The following is a 15,427-nucleotide window of genomic DNA, read 5'->3' on the forward strand; positions in this document are numbered from 1 at the left end:
AGACAGAGAGAGGTGACGGAGACAGGCTGGTTTTAGAGCAAAGATGTCAGGACTTGACTGTGGTCACTGAGGGAGAGAGAGAAGTCTAGGATGATGCCCTGCTGTCGTGTCGGGTCTCCACTAGCTGTGCAAGTGGGGTGCCATTTATGGAGGTGCAAGAGGCTCAGTAGGAGGCTGTCTTTATTTGGGCTCCCCCCAAAAGCGGAGTCCGAGACAAGGATTTGTGTGGACATAGTTTATTCGGAGGTGAAGTGAGAGAGGGAAGAGAAGGCATCCAGTAAAGGGTGTGCTACGGAGCAGGTTACCGCCATAAGCCATTGTTTGATGCGGCCAAGGGGACTCTGGGAAATGCCCAAATAAAACGTGCACCCCAGGGCCAAGGAAGCCGAGGTATGTACATGCCAGCTCCTGTCGGTCATCACTTGGGGCCTGTTCTAGGAGCATCAGTTCCCCTGTACCCTGCTGCACCTCCCGGGCAGGCACAGTGGTCTCTGGTGACCTGAGAGAGCCCTTGTGCAAAGAAGTGCAGCAGCTGGCAGCAGTCAGGCCGGATGGCACTGGAGGGACAGGATGGAGGAACTGGGCGGGGCACCGGTAGCCTCTGCTACAAACAGATCAGAGGGAACCCCGAGGTGGAGACTACGTCCGGACATCAGGCCATCAGGCTGTGGACATGCGAGTCTGCAGCTCAGGAAGGAGGCCCTGGCCGGGGAGATGAATTTGGGGGCTGCTGATACAGGGGTGGTGTTTGACCATGGGCCAGAGTGAAATCACCCAGGGAGAGTGTGGCTCAAGGACAGGGCCAGGACAGAGCCACAAGGAACCCCAACTTCGACAGGCCAAATTAAAGAGTCTTCTACAGTAGAAGACTGAGCAGGTGGGGCCAGTGAGCTCGGAGGAGTCTGGGAGGTGTGCGTTGGAAGCTGAGAGGGGAGAAGGCTTCTAGGAGGGGGATGCTCGGCCTCACCATATGCCCTAAGGAAGTGAGATAGGGCTCAGAAATAACCCCTGGAGGTCGTGCTTTGACACGGGGGGCCGTTTTCAGTGGAGAGAAGGGGTAGTGAGGCGGAGGATGGGGGGCAGGGTAGCAAGTGTGGACAGCAAGTGCGGACAGCTCTTTCAAGAGTCTTGGCTCTGAAGGAAACCAAGAAATGGGGTAGTAGCTGGGGAGAGCATGGGGTGAAGAGGCCCTTTTCAGAGATGGGAAGTTCCAGAACACATTTGTCTGCAGGGAGGAATGATCCAGAGGAGAGGGAGGGGAGAACCTGATGCAGCAAGAAGGCACAGCAGAGGAGGGCTCCGGCCCTCTGAAAGTGGAGGGAGTGGGGGGCAGGGTCTCCTTCTTCAGCGACCAGGAAGGAGGGAGGTGGGTAGATTTGGGGAGGTGGGAAAATTCCTGCCTAGCAGTTTCAAGTTTCTCAGTAAGTGTGAACCCAAACCATTAGCTGTAAAAGCAGACTGGGGGGGTGGGGGGGAGGGTGAAGAAGATGGGAGGAGGTGTGAAATGGTTTTGGGGTGGATGGAAACTTAAACCAGACAGAGAAACCCAGTTGGAGTGAAGTGTGAAGTGTTCAGAGCTCATCTGTGGTTTGTGGTCATGAATTAGAGCCAGGTGGACTCTTGGTGTGAGGTTCTCCCATCACAGCCTGCCTGCGGCTTGGTGCCACAGTAAAAAGACGGAGAATGGGGTTTGGGTGGATGAGGGAGGGAAGTGCCAGGGAGTAGGATGGACTCTAAGCCAGACTGGGAAGCAAGTGTCATGCAGACAAGATGATGGAGAGAGAGAGCTGGCCACAGGAGGGGCCTGGGCAGCCCGTCACTGACTAGGGGGCCTCTCCCCAACACCCCCACCCCACACCCGCCACAGAGGCTCCAAGCAAGCCCATCACAGTGAGGGTGGAGGAGCAGCGGAGCCAGAGTGTGCGCCCCGGGGCCGACGTCACCTTCATCTGCACAGCCAAGAGCAAGGTGGGCGGCGGGGCAGGGAGCGGTCACGGGGGAGACTTGTCATCCGGGGCCTCTGAGCACCACCCCTAACCCCGACCCCATCCCCTGGCCCCACCTGCAGTCTCCGGCTTATACCCTGGTGTGGACCCGCCTGCACAATGGGAAACTGCCAGCCCGAGCCATGGATTTCAATGGCATCCTGACCATTCGCAACGTCCAGCCGAGTGACGCGGGCACCTACGTGTGCACTGGCTCCAACATGTTCGCCATGGACCAAGGCACAGCCACGCTGCATGTACAAGGTACATCGTTCATGTCCGCGCCTGACCTGCCCACCCCTAGCCTTTCCCAGTGCTCACCAGGACGTGTTCCGCTGACAGCTTCTGAGCCTTCATGGTCTGCCCAGTCCTGGCCTAGACTCTGAAGAAACAGGGGAAAGAAGATCGAACAGGAGCCCCGCCCCCTCGCAATACACACATGTTCTAGTAGGGCAAAGATAAACGCGGACGCGGACACACGGCACAGTTACACACGGGGACCGTAACAAGCGGTGACAGGGAAGTGGGAAAGCAGCTAAGAGAAGGGCAAGCTACTCTGCACAGGGCAGCCAGGGAGGCCTCTCTGAGGAGGCGCCATCTGCGCCGAGACCTGAAGGGAGGGCAGGTATTCGGCCACTTACAGAGCTGGCGGCGAGTGTTCCCGGCAGAGGAAGCAGCACATGCCAAGGCCCTGAGGCGGGAGCATGTCGATGTGTTTGGGCAAGGCCAGTGTGGCGGGAGCCGTGGACGGGTGGGGGTGCGGGGAGGGTAAACCGAAGTTGTCAGCAGAGGTGAGTGCACATGAACTTGGGGGCTCATAGCAGGGGGATTGGATTTTATTGTAAAAGTGACAGAGAGCCACAGATAGACCTTAAACGGGAAAGGAACACGATCCCATTGGTACTTCAAAAGCTCCCTCTGCTCTGTGGACGAAGGGCTGAGGGGCTGGAGTGAAAGCAGAGAGCAGCTTGGAGGCTGTTGCCATGGGTCAGGGGATACTTGCCCCAACCACGTGTTCTTTCTCCTCCCTCCTCAGCCTCAGGCACCCCATCCGCCCCCGTGGTCTCTATCCACCCGCCACAGCTCACAGTGCAGCCCGGGCAGCAGGCCGAGTTCCGCTGCAGCGCCACAGGACACCCCACGCCCACCCTTGAGTGGACAGGTGAGGCCGTGGCAGGAATGGCATTCAGGGCCTGGCTCTCCTGGATGTGCGAGGCCAGGGGCGGGACTCTAGGCTGGAGGGAAGGGGGCAGTGATGCCCGTCCCAGCAGGTGCTGACCCCATTTCTCCACGTCAGGGGGCCCTGGTGGCCAGCTTCCTCCGAAGGCACAAATCCATGGCGGCATCCTGCGCCTGCCCGCCGTCGAGCCCTCGGACCAAGCCCAGTACCTGTGCCGTGCCCACAGCAGTGCTGGGCAGCACGTGGCCAGGGCCGTCCTCCACGTGCACGGTGAGAGGGCAGTGCTGTGGGTGGGGCTGGGAGCACATGGGTGGCCCAGAGAGGGATTCTCACAGGGCTCTGTCTGCAGGCGGCAATGGGCCCAGGGTGCAGGTGAGCCCAGAGAGGACCCAAGTGCACGAAGGCCGCACTGTCAGGCTGTACTGCAGGGCTCCAGGTGTGCCCAGTGCCACCATCACCTGGAGGAAGGAAGGGGGCAGCCTCCCCCCACAGGTGAGGAGATCCATCGGGGCCAGGCCCACAGGCTCAACAGAGTCCCAGCTGCCCCTCCCACCTGCACTTCCTGCTCCATTCCCTCTGGTCCCTTTCACTGGCAACAGGGAGGCCTGCTCAGACCTCCTGGCAGGTGGCAGCTGTCGGCCTCTCGTTTTGTAGCCTGACTGCTCTCCTCGGTGCCCAGCTGGGCCCGAACGTTGCCTCTGTGCTTGCCTGTACCTTTTGCCCCCTCTGCCCACCCTTGCTGGCCGGTCCTTGCCAGGCTGCCTCGGCCACTCAGGCAGCTGACCCATCTCCTGTGCGGCAGGCCCAGCCCGAGCACACGGACATCGCCACGCTGCTCATCCCAGACATCACAACTGCTGACGCCGGCTTCTACCTCTGTGTGGCCACCAGCCCTGCGGGCACCGCGCAGGCCCGGATTGAAGTGGTCGTTCTCTCAGGTGCAGGGTCTCTGGGGGCTGAAGGAGTGAGGAGGGCAAGCCAGGGCTCCCTGGGGCCTACTCACTCCTCCTCTGCCCCCAGCTTCAGGTACCAGCTCCCTGCCAGTCAGGATTGAGTCCTCATCACCTTCTGTGACTGAAGGGCAGACACTAGACCTCAACTGTGTGGTGGCAGGGGTGGCCCAAACCCAGGTCACATGGTACAAGCGCGGGGGCAGTCTGCCCACCCACACCCAGGTACGAGGGTCCCGGAGCCTGTGGCAGGGGTCCTGGGGGTGGTTCTGTGCGCAGGTGGAAGCTTCGCACAGCCTCAGCACTCTGCAAGCAGGGCCGGCCCTTTGCTTTCCTCCCTCTTTGGTGTGGGGTGGCTCAGCGGAGCCAATGAGCACTTGATGAATGACACACTGAGGCTCAGAGGGAGTGTCGGCCACGGCCCCTCCCCATCCTCACATACCTCTGTCTCCACCTGGCCCAGGTGCACGGCTCCCGGCTTCGGATCCCCCAGGTTTCCTCTGCTGATTCTGGAGAATATGTGTGCCGTGTGGAAACCGGGTCAGGCTCCAAGGAGGCCTCCATCACCGTCTCTGTCCTCCACAGCACCCATTCAGGTCCCAGCTATACCCCAGGTGTGGAGCCAGGTGGGCCTGGACAGAGGCCGGTCCCCAGGGTCTCCTCACTGTTCCTTGGGAGGGTGCCTGTGGTCTCTTCAGGACATGAGGGGCCACCAGGCAGGCTTTGACCCTCCGCTCCTTGCTTGGGAGGGTGAGGGGACTGCGGGTGGCAATAAGGCTGCTGCGGCTTACCTAGTGCACCATGATGAGGGTTCTGTTTTCAGAACTCGTCAGGAAGCAGTGGAGTCAGGGCTGACCTGGGCTCAAACCCTGGCCCTACTCCTTATCAGCTGTGAACTGGTTATTTTACTTTTGGGGACCTCAATTTCCTCCTCTGTGAAATGAGGATGGTACCACCACCCTATGGCAGGAAAATGGCCAACACTTTAGGAGGAAGTTGTGGCATTACTGTCTGCATCTTTTTAAAATTTTAAAAAGATTTTATTTATTTATTTTTAGAGAGAAGGGAAGGGAAGGAGAAAGAGAGGGAGAGAAACATCAGTGTGTGGTTGCCTCTCATGTGTCCCCTACTGGGGATCTGGCCTGCAACCCAGGCATGTGCCCTGATTGGGAATCGAACTGGTGACCCTTTGGTTCCCAGCCTGCGCTCAATCCACTGAGCTACACCAGCCAGAGCACTGTCTGCGTCTTGTAGCCCTGTAGGCCCTTGTAGCCCTGTAGCTCGTCACAGATGAAGGCAAATGGACCTTGGACTCTGAGCTGGAGATGGGGATGAAAAGGGGTGTCTGGCTGGCCATGCTGATGCGGAAGAGCATGGTCCCTGCCCCCAAAAGGCCTCCCTACTGACCAGCTTCTCTGTGCCCAGGTCCTGGTGGAAGCCCAGCTCGGGGCAGCTCCCAGCCCATCCGCATCGAGTCCTCCTCCTCCCACGTGGCTGAAGGGCAGACCCTGGATCTGAACTGTGTGGTGCCCAGGCAGGCCCATGCCCAGGTCACATGGCACAGGCGTGGGGGCAGCCTCCCTGCCCGGCACCAGGTACAGCAGCCCCCAGGGCCAATCCCCCCACTGGAGGGATTGGACTGAGAAGCTCTGGCACCCTCTGAACACCCCCCATTTGCACTCAGACCCACGGCTCCCTGCTGCGGCTGTACCAGGTGTCCCCAGCTGACTCCGGCGAATACGTGTGCCGAGTAGTCCTTGGCTCTGGGCCCTTGGAGACGTCTGTCCTCGTCACCATCGAGGCCTCCGACTCCAGCACTAACTCCATGCCTGGTAAGTGCCTGCCGATGACAGGGCTACCTGGAGGACCCCCAAGGGGCTGAGGTCCTGGGACTTGTGTTGTGACCCGGGGCAGGGGATTCACCCTGAAGCTGGCCCTAGGGCCCGGCCCAGGCAGACTCCACTTCTCTGAGTGATCTTCCCATCGTCCTCTGGACACATCACTCCTCGTGTGTCCGCTGCTGCCTCCTCTTCCTCTCTCCCAGCCTCAGCTGCCTTCTTCTCTCCCACTTCCTCACCCTACTCTGTAAGGCTTCACCCTGCCCCAGCCCTTCCCTCAGGGTTGCTCAGCTGAAGACATCAAGCCCCGGCCACCCAAGCCCCAGACCTGTGGGCCTGGCCTTGGAAGACAAGGCCAAGTTGGCTCCAGGGTGAGAAGCGCTTGCCCTCTCTTTTGGAAAGCATCTACTACCCTCACCCCTGTCCCCACAGCCCCAGGACCCGTCCCTCCTGTCAGGATCGAGTCCTCGTCCTCCACAGTGGCCGAGGGACAAACCCTGGATCTGAGCTGTGTGGTGGCGGGGCAGGCCCACGCCCAGGTCACGTGGTACAAGCGCGGGGGCAGCCTCCCCGCCCGGCACCAGGTACAGAGTAGCAACAAGGTGGGAGGGGGCCAGCCAGGATGAGCCACGGACAGTAGGTTACAGGGACCCTGGCCTCTGAGCCGAGGGGTGGGCAGTGCCCAGCTCAGAGGAGCAGGGCAAGGAGGGGCGTCTGCTGGGCTCTGGGATACCGCCCTCACACCGCTGCCCATGCTGCCCAGGTGCGCGGCTCCCGGCTCTACATCTTCCAGGCGTCACCAGCTGACGCAGGCGAGTACGTTTGCCGGGCCAGCAATGGTGTGGAGGCCTCCCTCACAGTCACAGTAACCAGGACCCCGGGGGCCAACTTTGCCTACCGTGAGTAGGGTCACCAGGCTGGGCTGGGACAGAGAAAGGGGATAGATGGTGGCAGCTGCAGAGAACTGGAGTGACTCACTGACCACCTCCCCCAGCTCCTGTTGGCACCCAGCCCATCCGCATCGAGTCCTCCTCCTCCCACGTGGCTGAAGGGCAGACCCTGGATCTGAACTGCGTGGTGCCTGGGCAGGCCCACGCCCAGGTCACGTGGCATAAACGTGGGGGCAGCCTCCCCGCCCGGCACCAGGTATGGACCAGAGGAAGGACGGGCCAAGAAGGAGACCCTAGGGAGGCTCCTGGGTGCTGAGGTCGGAGATGGGGGAGGGGGAGGGCCTCCGCCCCCCATTGCACCAGTGCATGGTGAGAGCCCAGGCTCTGGTAGCAGCGGTCCTCAGTATGAATGCGGCTTCCGCCGCTGACTGGCTTGTGACCCGGGCTGTGTTCCTTAACTTCCCCGCGGTTCTTGCAGCACCTGTTAAGTAGCAGTAATAGTACCTACCTGACAAAATTGTCTTGAGGAGAAAGTGAGCTAATATAGATGCACGGGGCTCAGAGCTCTGGCTCATACAAAGTGCAATGAAATGTGTTCTCACTGTAATACCATTAGCTACTTTTTCAAATTATATTTGACCGATTACAGTATTCCAGTTGTCTCAACTTTTCCCCCTTTCCCCCCCTCCACCAAGCACTCTCCACTCCCTCAGGCAACCCCCCACAATTGTTCGTGTCCATGGGTCATGCGTATAATAAGTTCTTTGGCTACTCCATGTCCTATACTGTACTTTACATCCCTGTGGCTACTCTGTAACTACCTATTTGCACTTTTCCGTCTCCTCCCCTCTTCACCTATGCCCCCACCATTAGGTAGTAATACATGAAATGTATTACTGCATTTTATAGAATTTAGGATGCCACTGATTGCAGCTGCACCATTATTTTATGAGCCGGTAAGAACAGAAAGCTGCCATTTAACTGTCAAATCACTTGCTATAAGAAGCATCGGGACCTTAGAGACATCAACTAGTGTGTCTCCGATTTTATGGAATGTGTTATTAGTGCTTGCTCAGCTCACCATGGCTCCTCCTGGCCACCCACCACCCCTGGGACGAGACCCCCTCTTCCCTACCCCTCAGCAGACAGAGACTGAGGCACATTATAGGCGCAGGGGTCTCGCAGGGCCCCCTCTGACCTCACCTTCGTTCCTGCCAGACCCACGGCTCCCTGCTGAGGCTCTACCAGGTGTCCCCCGTTGACTCCGGCGAGTATGTGTGCCGTGCGGTGGGGGGCTCGGTGCCTCTGGAGGCGTCTGTCCTGGTCACCATTGAGCCTGTAGGTGCCGTTCCTGGTAAGTGAAGCGGGAGGGGAAGAACGAAAGCCCCTGCCTCCCCTCACCCACCCCTCCTCCTCCCACTCCAGCCAGGGGCTGACCCTCTGCTTTCTGTCCCCAGCGCTCGGGGTAACCCTCCCAATTCGGATTGAGTCCTCCTCCTCCCACGTGGCAGAAGGGCAGACCCTGGATCTGAACTGCCTGGTGACTGGGCAGCCCCATGCCCAGATCACATGGCACAAGCGTGGGGGCAGCCTTCCTGCTCAGCACCAGGTAGGAGGTGGGGAGCTAATGGGGGCCTGAAGGACCCTCATGACTACAGAATAAGGACCATAGGCTTTGAATCCAGGCATATCTGAGTTTAGATGCTGCTCTCGGCTCTGGCCTGCTGTGTAACTTGAGGCCAGCCATTTGACTTCCCGATCCTCATGTCCCAAATGGGCTCACACCGTCTGCTTTGCCTGCCCTGCAGCCCGTCAACAAATGCCAGTCCCCCACGTCCTGCTGGACCCAGTCCGTACACTGGGACAGGGAGTTGAAGGGTCACGAATAGTGGTTCTCCCTAGAAGAGCTGTCCTCAAGCTTCAGTGGGGAAGCCAGGCTGGGAGGGGCCAGAGAAGGGGGCCAGATTCTGGCTGTGAGCCCCAATGTCCATCCCTGTGCCTGCCCCCTGTGCCCTCTCAGGTGCATGGATCAAGGCTGCGGCTGCCCCAGGTGACCCCAGCCGACTCTGGGGAGTACGTGTGCCGCGTGGGCAGCAGCTCGGGCACCCAGGAAGCCTCAGTCCTTGTCACCATTCAGAATCGCCTTGGCCCCTCCCTGTGTGAGTATCTCAGGGGTCATAGAAAGTGGTGTGCGGCTGTGAGGGCCACTTCATCCTCACCGGCTCCCACACCTGCCTCTCGTCTCGTCCTCCCAGCCCAGAGTGTGGTGTACCCCGTCCGCATTGAGTCCTCCTCAGCCTCCCTGGCCAACGGACATACCCTGGACCTCAACTGCCTGGTGGCCAGCCAAGCCCCCCACACCATCACCTGGTATAAGCGTGGAGGCAGCCTACCCAGCCGGCACCAGGTACTCATCCAGCAGGCAGAGAGAACAAAAGCTGAGCTCGCTGGCCCTGATGGGAATCAGGAGGGGCACTCAGAACCTCTTCAGTGCTCGTTTAGTCATTCAACAAACATTGGGTATTCTCAAGATATGGGCCCTGGACCAGGGCTGAGGACACAGAGACAGGTCTCTCTCACCTCAGTTGGATCCTGTGGTTTAACAGAACATTCTATGATTCACTCACTTGCTCCATGTCCCTAACAACTGCTCCAAGCCAGGTCCTGCACCTGGCACTAAGGACTGCAGATGGACTGAGACAGGTGCCTGTCCTCGGGCAGCTCACAGGCTGGAGGGTGGGGCAGCGCAGTAGGAGCCACAGCAAGGTACTATGGAGTCACCGGGGATGGGCTTCAGTAGAACAATATTAAGGCCAGAAGCAATGTACTCCCCAGCCCAGAGCCTCAGGAAGGCCCCCGGGGTATTCTGAAGGAGACGGGTTGGGGCTGGCCCTGGGCCGGGCAGGGACACTCCTGGAGTTCCTGAGCAGCAGTGCCCAGGACGTGGAGGTACTACCCTCACCTGCTGACACTTGTTCCCCTTCAGATCGTGGGCTCCCGGCTACGGATCCCCCAGGTGACACCCGCAGACTCAGGCGAGTACGTGTGTCATGTCAGTAACGGTGCCAGCTCCCAGGAGACTTCGCTGATCGTCACCATCCAGGGCAGCAGCTCCTCCCACGGTGAGAGCGCACACACGGGGCATCCAGGAGGTGGGGGCAGGGAGAGGTCCCTGGTGTAATCACCGCTGGCTGACTCTGGCCACATCGGACCCTCTCTGTCCCCAGTGCCCAGTGTCTCCCCAGCAATCAGGATCGAGTCCTCGTCCCCCGCAGTGGTCGAAGGGCAGACCTTGGATCTGAACTGCGTGGTCGCTGGGCAGCCCCAGGCCATCATCACGTGGTACAAGCGTGAGGGCAGCCTTCCCGCCCGACACCAGGTACAGAGTGGAATGTGGCAGTGAGCATGGAACCCTCGCTTCCTGGGGTGGGTACGAGGACAGCCCCATGGACATGGAGCCCAAGGCATTAGCTGGCCCTCCTGGGGCAGACGTCCTTCCTGCCCCGGATAGACGGAGGGTACCCTCAGCAGGTCTGAGGAGAGAGGCTGCGGGGAGCCCTGGCCCAGCCCAAGATCGCTTGGCCCCCCGGCTCCCTCTTTCCCTCTTTTCTCACCCACCTGCCAGGCCCACGGCTCCCTCCTGCGGCTGTACCAGATGTCCGTGGCTGACTCGGGCGAGTATGTGTGCCGGGCGAACAACAACATCGATGCCCGGGAGGCTTCCATCATGGTCTCAGTCTCCCCCAATGCTGGCAACCCCTCCGGTGAGTCTGACGAAGAACCCGGAAGGGACCGGGAGTCATAGGTAACGGTGTTCCAGTCTCACAGAGCTGTCCCATACAGTGGCTGCCACCCACATGTGGTAATTCAGTTATTTAAAATGTCAGATTCACATCCTCACATTTCAAGGGTTCAGTGGCCACTTGTGGGGGGGGGCTTCCACAATGGCTGCAGTGTCCAGCAACCCAGTTGTTCCCAGGTCTGACTACAGCCAATGTCATGCCCTGACTTGGTATCTCTGTACCCTCAGTCCCTGGCAGTGCCATGCCCATCAGAATTGAGTCATCATCTTCACACGTGGCCGAAGGGCAGACCCTGGATCTCAACTGTGTGGTCCCTGGACAGGCCCACGCCCAGGTCACGTGGCAGAAGCGTGGAGGCAGCCTCCCCACTCACCACCAGGTATGGGAGTTTGGGGGCAGGAAATAGTGGGAGGGCTGCTGGAGGAGGCAGCCCTGGACAGGGGTCTGCCCTGCAAGCTTTTCCCCGGAAGGGGCCTGGGAGGCCCTGTGGGATGCAGTGCCTACCTGCCCCAGTCCTTCAGGCATTCCCATTGCCATGTCTGCTCCTCTGTCTCCTTCTCCTGTCCCTGCTCAGGCTCACGGCTCACGGCTGCGGCTGCACCGGGTGTCCCCGGCTGACTCGGGCGAGTACGTGTGTCGAGTGGTGAGCGGCTCTGGCACCCTGGAGGCTTCGGTCCTGGTCACCATTGAGGCCTCCGGCCCTAGCACTGTTCCTGTCCCTGGTGAGGCTCCCCACGGTGGTGCTAGGAGGCTAGAGAAGGGAGACAGGGAGGGGGCCGGCAGGCAGAGGTCGGGAGCGAGGGCTAGTCAGGTTCAGCTCCAGGGCCCAAGGGCACAGACTTTGGAGTCCGGCATATATGCGCTTGAGTCCCGGCTCCTCTGTCCGCACTCTGAGACATTACACAGTCCTGTCGCGTCTGCATTTCCCTTTCCTCGTCTGTAAAGTGGGGACAGCCGAGCTCTCGCTACAATTACCCAAGCTCCCGAAAGGCTGGAACTGCACTTCTAGGGGTATGTGAGGTGGTCTGAGGTGGCACCTGATAGACATGTTTTATGTTAATAGTGGCATATTAGGGGGAAAATAGCAACATATCACACCTGTCATGATCTCATGGAAATCATTGCTTATAATGGGGCTAAGTATTAAAGGGTTTTCGAAAGTGAATCAATAGAACGGAACTGTAACTGACAGCACAGGGAGCACATGACTAGCGCCGACGTCACGATAATAGTGCGTGAATCGTTAAGTAATAAACATGATATAACACAAGTAATAAACACATAAATATGTGTTACACTTACACATATCAACTCATTTCATCCTTATACTAATGCTTAGAAGGAGGTAGGATTGCTCTCTTCATTTTGCAGATGGGGAAACTGAGACACAGTTTCAGGAGCCCAGTGCCTTTCCAAAGGTCACGGGACCAGTAAATGGCAGAGCTGGGTTTTGAACCCGGGCAGTCTGGCCCCAGACTGGGTTCTTCGCCACACACTACTCAAGTTTAGGAAACATAGTGATCTGTGTGGAGGGGCCAGGCCCTGAGCCCTGGCCGCCAGTGGTGCGCGGAGCACAGGGGGAGATAGTGGGACCAGTGTCTGGGGTGGGACTGGGAAAGTGGGGCGCTTGTACCCCCAGACCAGCCCGGCTGCTCCTCGGCTCAGGAGAATGGGAAAGGGGGGATCAAGGCCACCTCCCCACGGTCTCGAGTCTGAATATCTACACCAGCGCAGGGGCTGAGGGCACAAGGGTGGGGGTCCCAGCTCACTGATCTCTTCCTGTGCCCCAGTCCCAGGCAGAGCTCCGCCCATCCGAATCGAGACCTCCTCCTCCCATGTAGCCGAAGGGCAGACCCTGGATCTGACCTGCGTGGTGCCCGGGCAGGCCCACGCCCAGGTCACGTGGCACAGACGCGGGGGCAGCCTCCCCGCCCGGCACCAGGTGAGGGGGCTGGAGAAAGCAGCACTCCCCACCCCACCCCACCCCACGCCCTGCCTGGTCAGTCCTGTTGGAACCCAGCCCCGGCAGGGAGGTGGCCCCAAGATCACTGGGAACCAGGAGGTCAAGAACTGGCTGGGCACAGCAGGGCCACCCCTGGCCCCCCGGCACCTTGGTGGCAATTTAAAGAAGGTGGCTCTTATTCAAGACTGGATTTCCTCCTACCAGGAAAAGTGTCATAATAAACACGTTCCATAGTGTCTGATGTCGAAGGGGCTTGCCTTCGATAGGATGCAGCCTACATAATGTACATGACTTTACCCACCCTGGAGACGGGTACCAGAGGCCTTGGCCATCTGAGGCCTTGGCCATCTGAGGCCTTGGCTGCTGGCCCCCAGCTCCCTCTCCTCACTCCCACCCCAATCTTGGCAGGCCCATGGCCCCCTGCTGAGGCTGAACCAAGTGTCCCCTGCTGACTCTGGCGAGTACTCGTGCCAAGTGACCAGCAGCTCAGGCACCCTGGAGGCTTCTGTCCTGGTCACAATTGAGGCCTCTAGCTCAGGCCCCGTTCCTGGTGAGTGGTGGCAGCAGAGGGCAGTGCTGGGGGGGCGCATGCTTTCTGGCCTTGCCGCTCCCTGCTCTCCCAGCTGCGCTCCGGCTGTCAACTTCCCAAAGGTCCTCCAGCTGCTCCCCAACACCAGGCTCTGGCCCTGGGTCTCACCACAGGCACCTTGGCCCCTGGCGAATGGAGATTACTTCTTAGGCCAGTGGTGCTCAGCCATGTGAGTCACTCAAGTCACTGCACCTTAGGAGGAGGACCAATTAGCATTCGCTGCCCCCACCTTATACTCCCGCCTTTACTTCTCAGATCCTTGCCTTGCTCACCCACCCCTTGTGCCCACAGCTCCAGGACTGGCCCAGCCCATCTACATCGAGGCCTCCTCCTCCCACGTGGCTGAAGGGCAGACCCTGGATCTGAACTGCGTGGTGCCGGGGCAGGCCCATGCCCAGGTCACGTGGTACAAGCGTGGAGGCAGCCTCCCCGCCCGGCACCAGGTACAGGGGCAGGGTGGGTGGTTCTAGGCAGGCAGGGTTTGGCCCACAGTTGCCTTCTGCACCCCAAACCTCATGCAAACCCCGGCCTGCTTGGGGCCCCAGGGGAGAAAATACTGCTGGGGGGGAGTTCACCAGCCTGGGAGTCGCGACACCCAGTTTTTCTCTTGGCTCTGCTGCCAAACTGCCCTGAGCCGGTTTCCTCCTCTGTGAGGTGGCTGGGTTGGGTGTGCAGGATTCTGTGAATGAAACTCATCTGCATCAGCTGGAGCCCTGAGCTCCCGAGACCCAGCGAGAACTCCTGGGTACCTGCAGAGCCTGGCCTGGGGACTCGCCCTGTCCAAGGGCTTTGGCCTGATGACTGCCCCACCCTCACTCTGACAGACCCACGGCTCCCAGCTGCGGCTCCCCCACCTCACCCCCGCCGACTCCGGAGAGTATGTGTGCCGTGTGGTCAGTGTCGCAGGCCCTGAGCAGGAGGCCTCCTTCACAGTCACTGTGCCACCCAGTGCGGGCTCCTCCTACCGTGAGTGTGGCACACGCCATGGGCCGGGGAAGGAGGAGAGACTCTGGTGCTGAGGCAGGGGTTTGAGCCAGCCCAGCCTGCTGAGCCCAGCCCTCTGCACCCTTCGTTCCCCAGGCCTTAGTAGCCCCGTCATCTCCATCGACCCGCCCAGTAGCACCGTGCAGCAGGGCCAAGATGCCAGCTTCAAGTGCCTGATCCACGACGGGGCAGCCCCCATCAGCCTTGAGTGGAAGACTCGGAACCAAGAGCTGGAGGGTGAGCCGGGTGGGCCCTGAGGGGCTGGAGGCCGGTGTGAGTGCATGGCGATCATGGGGTGGCCCTTCCCTTCCGGGGCTTCAGTGTCCCCATCTGGGTGGTCAGGGGACTGGACCCAGAAGTCTGCAAGGACTCTCTCATCTGCCATCTATGACCCTGTGAGCTGGACACCCGGGCTGGAGGGGTCAGGGATGTGGGGCTGAAGCACACCTACGGGCAGCACCAGGGCACACAGATACCCTGACCAACCATCCCTTGCCCAATGCCCCCAGACAATGTCCACATCAGCCCCAACGGCTCCATCATCACCATTGTCGGCGCCCGGCCCAGTAACCACGGCACCTACCGCTGCGTGGCCTCCAACGTCTATGGCGTGGCCCAGAGTGTCGTGAACCTCAATGTACACGGTGAGGGGCGTCAACCCCATGGGCTCTGCCTTCCTGTTCCCAGCCCCGATTCCAAGCTCGGCCCCCCTGGGTTTAAATCCTGCCTCTGCCTCCCTCTTGGGCGTTCTTTCTCCCTGAACCTCGATTTCTGTGTTGGCGTGGTGGGGAGACAAGTCCTCGCCCCGTGGTTACTGAGAAGCGGGTCGTGACAGTGGCTGTGACCAGCAGAGCCCTGCATTTGTACCAGCTGTGTCACTCCTCCGGGCAGGGCCCCCTGCGGTGTCTGTGCTCCCTGAGGGCCCCGTGCGGGTGAAAGTGGGCAAGGCCATCACCCTGGAATGTGTCGGTGCCGGGGAGCCCCGCTCTTCGGCTCGCTGGACCCGGCTCGGCACCCCCACTGGCGTGGAGCAGCAGGTGTTCGGGCTCGTGGACAGCCACACACTGCTGCAGGTGAGGCGTGGCTTCTGGCCAGAGGCCAAGGCTGTTCTATCTCTGGGTTTGAGGCCCAGTCAGGGCCCATCCTTGAGCAGGTGCTTAGAGGAAAGAATGTTGGGTGGGCAGATGGGTGATGAATGGAAGGAGAGAGAGAGGGGTGGGGTAAGGGGAGGGTGGGTAGATTGGC

The 15,427-nt window shown here is 60.1% G+C and overlaps 1 protein-coding gene across 14 annotated transcripts in view; it reads left to right on the forward strand.

Moving 5' to 3' along the window:
- Positions 1 to 15,427, forward strand: part of HSPG2 (heparan sulfate proteoglycan 2) — a 96,349-nt gene that overhangs the window by 66,640 nt on the left and 14,282 nt on the right. For 2 of the 14 annotated variants that reach the window (XM_037032969.1, XM_037032971.1), the window contains exons 43-71: positions 1,868 to 1,968; positions 2,069 to 2,249; positions 3,022 to 3,147; positions 3,283 to 3,435; positions 3,515 to 3,657; positions 3,968 to 4,103; positions 4,186 to 4,340; positions 4,579 to 4,741; positions 5,541 to 5,710; positions 5,800 to 5,947; positions 6,386 to 6,537; positions 6,717 to 6,852; positions 6,948 to 7,099; positions 8,062 to 8,197; positions 8,301 to 8,452; positions 8,864 to 9,002; positions 9,099 to 9,250; positions 9,830 to 9,965; positions 10,071 to 10,222; positions 10,469 to 10,607; positions 10,874 to 11,025; positions 11,221 to 11,368; positions 12,437 to 12,588; positions 13,018 to 13,159; positions 13,490 to 13,641; positions 14,023 to 14,164; positions 14,279 to 14,419; positions 14,692 to 14,826; positions 15,074 to 15,255. In XM_037032969.1, the coding sequence (XP_036888864.1) occupies positions 1,868 to 1,968; positions 2,069 to 2,249; positions 3,022 to 3,147; positions 3,283 to 3,435; positions 3,515 to 3,657; positions 3,968 to 4,103; positions 4,186 to 4,340; positions 4,579 to 4,741; positions 5,541 to 5,710; positions 5,800 to 5,947; positions 6,386 to 6,537; positions 6,717 to 6,852; positions 6,948 to 7,099; positions 8,062 to 8,197; positions 8,301 to 8,452; positions 8,864 to 9,002; positions 9,099 to 9,250; positions 9,830 to 9,965; positions 10,071 to 10,222; positions 10,469 to 10,607; positions 10,874 to 11,025; positions 11,221 to 11,368; positions 12,437 to 12,588; positions 13,018 to 13,159; positions 13,490 to 13,641; positions 14,023 to 14,164; positions 14,279 to 14,419; positions 14,692 to 14,826; positions 15,074 to 15,255 (4,268 nt within the window). The remainder of the gene's footprint in view (positions 1 to 1,867; positions 1,969 to 2,068; positions 2,250 to 3,021; positions 3,148 to 3,282; positions 3,436 to 3,514; positions 3,658 to 3,967; positions 4,104 to 4,185; positions 4,341 to 4,578; positions 4,742 to 5,540; positions 5,711 to 5,799; positions 5,948 to 6,385; positions 6,538 to 6,716; positions 6,853 to 6,947; positions 7,100 to 8,061; positions 8,198 to 8,300; positions 8,453 to 8,863; positions 9,003 to 9,098; positions 9,251 to 9,829; positions 9,966 to 10,070; positions 10,223 to 10,468; positions 10,608 to 10,873; positions 11,026 to 11,220; positions 11,369 to 12,436; positions 12,589 to 13,017; positions 13,160 to 13,489; positions 13,642 to 14,022; positions 14,165 to 14,278; positions 14,420 to 14,691; positions 14,827 to 15,073; positions 15,256 to 15,427) is intronic. The other 12 variants (XM_037032972.1, XM_037032975.1, XM_037032974.1 and 9 more) reach the window with 12 other exon arrangements.

This window comes from Sturnira hondurensis, unplaced genomic scaffold (assembly GCF_014824575.4).
Source record: "Sturnira hondurensis isolate 20B ecotype Veracruz unplaced genomic scaffold, ASM1482457v3 Scaffold0021555, whole genome shotgun sequence".
NCBI lineage: Eukaryota > Metazoa > Chordata > Mammalia > Chiroptera > Phyllostomidae > Sturnira > Sturnira hondurensis.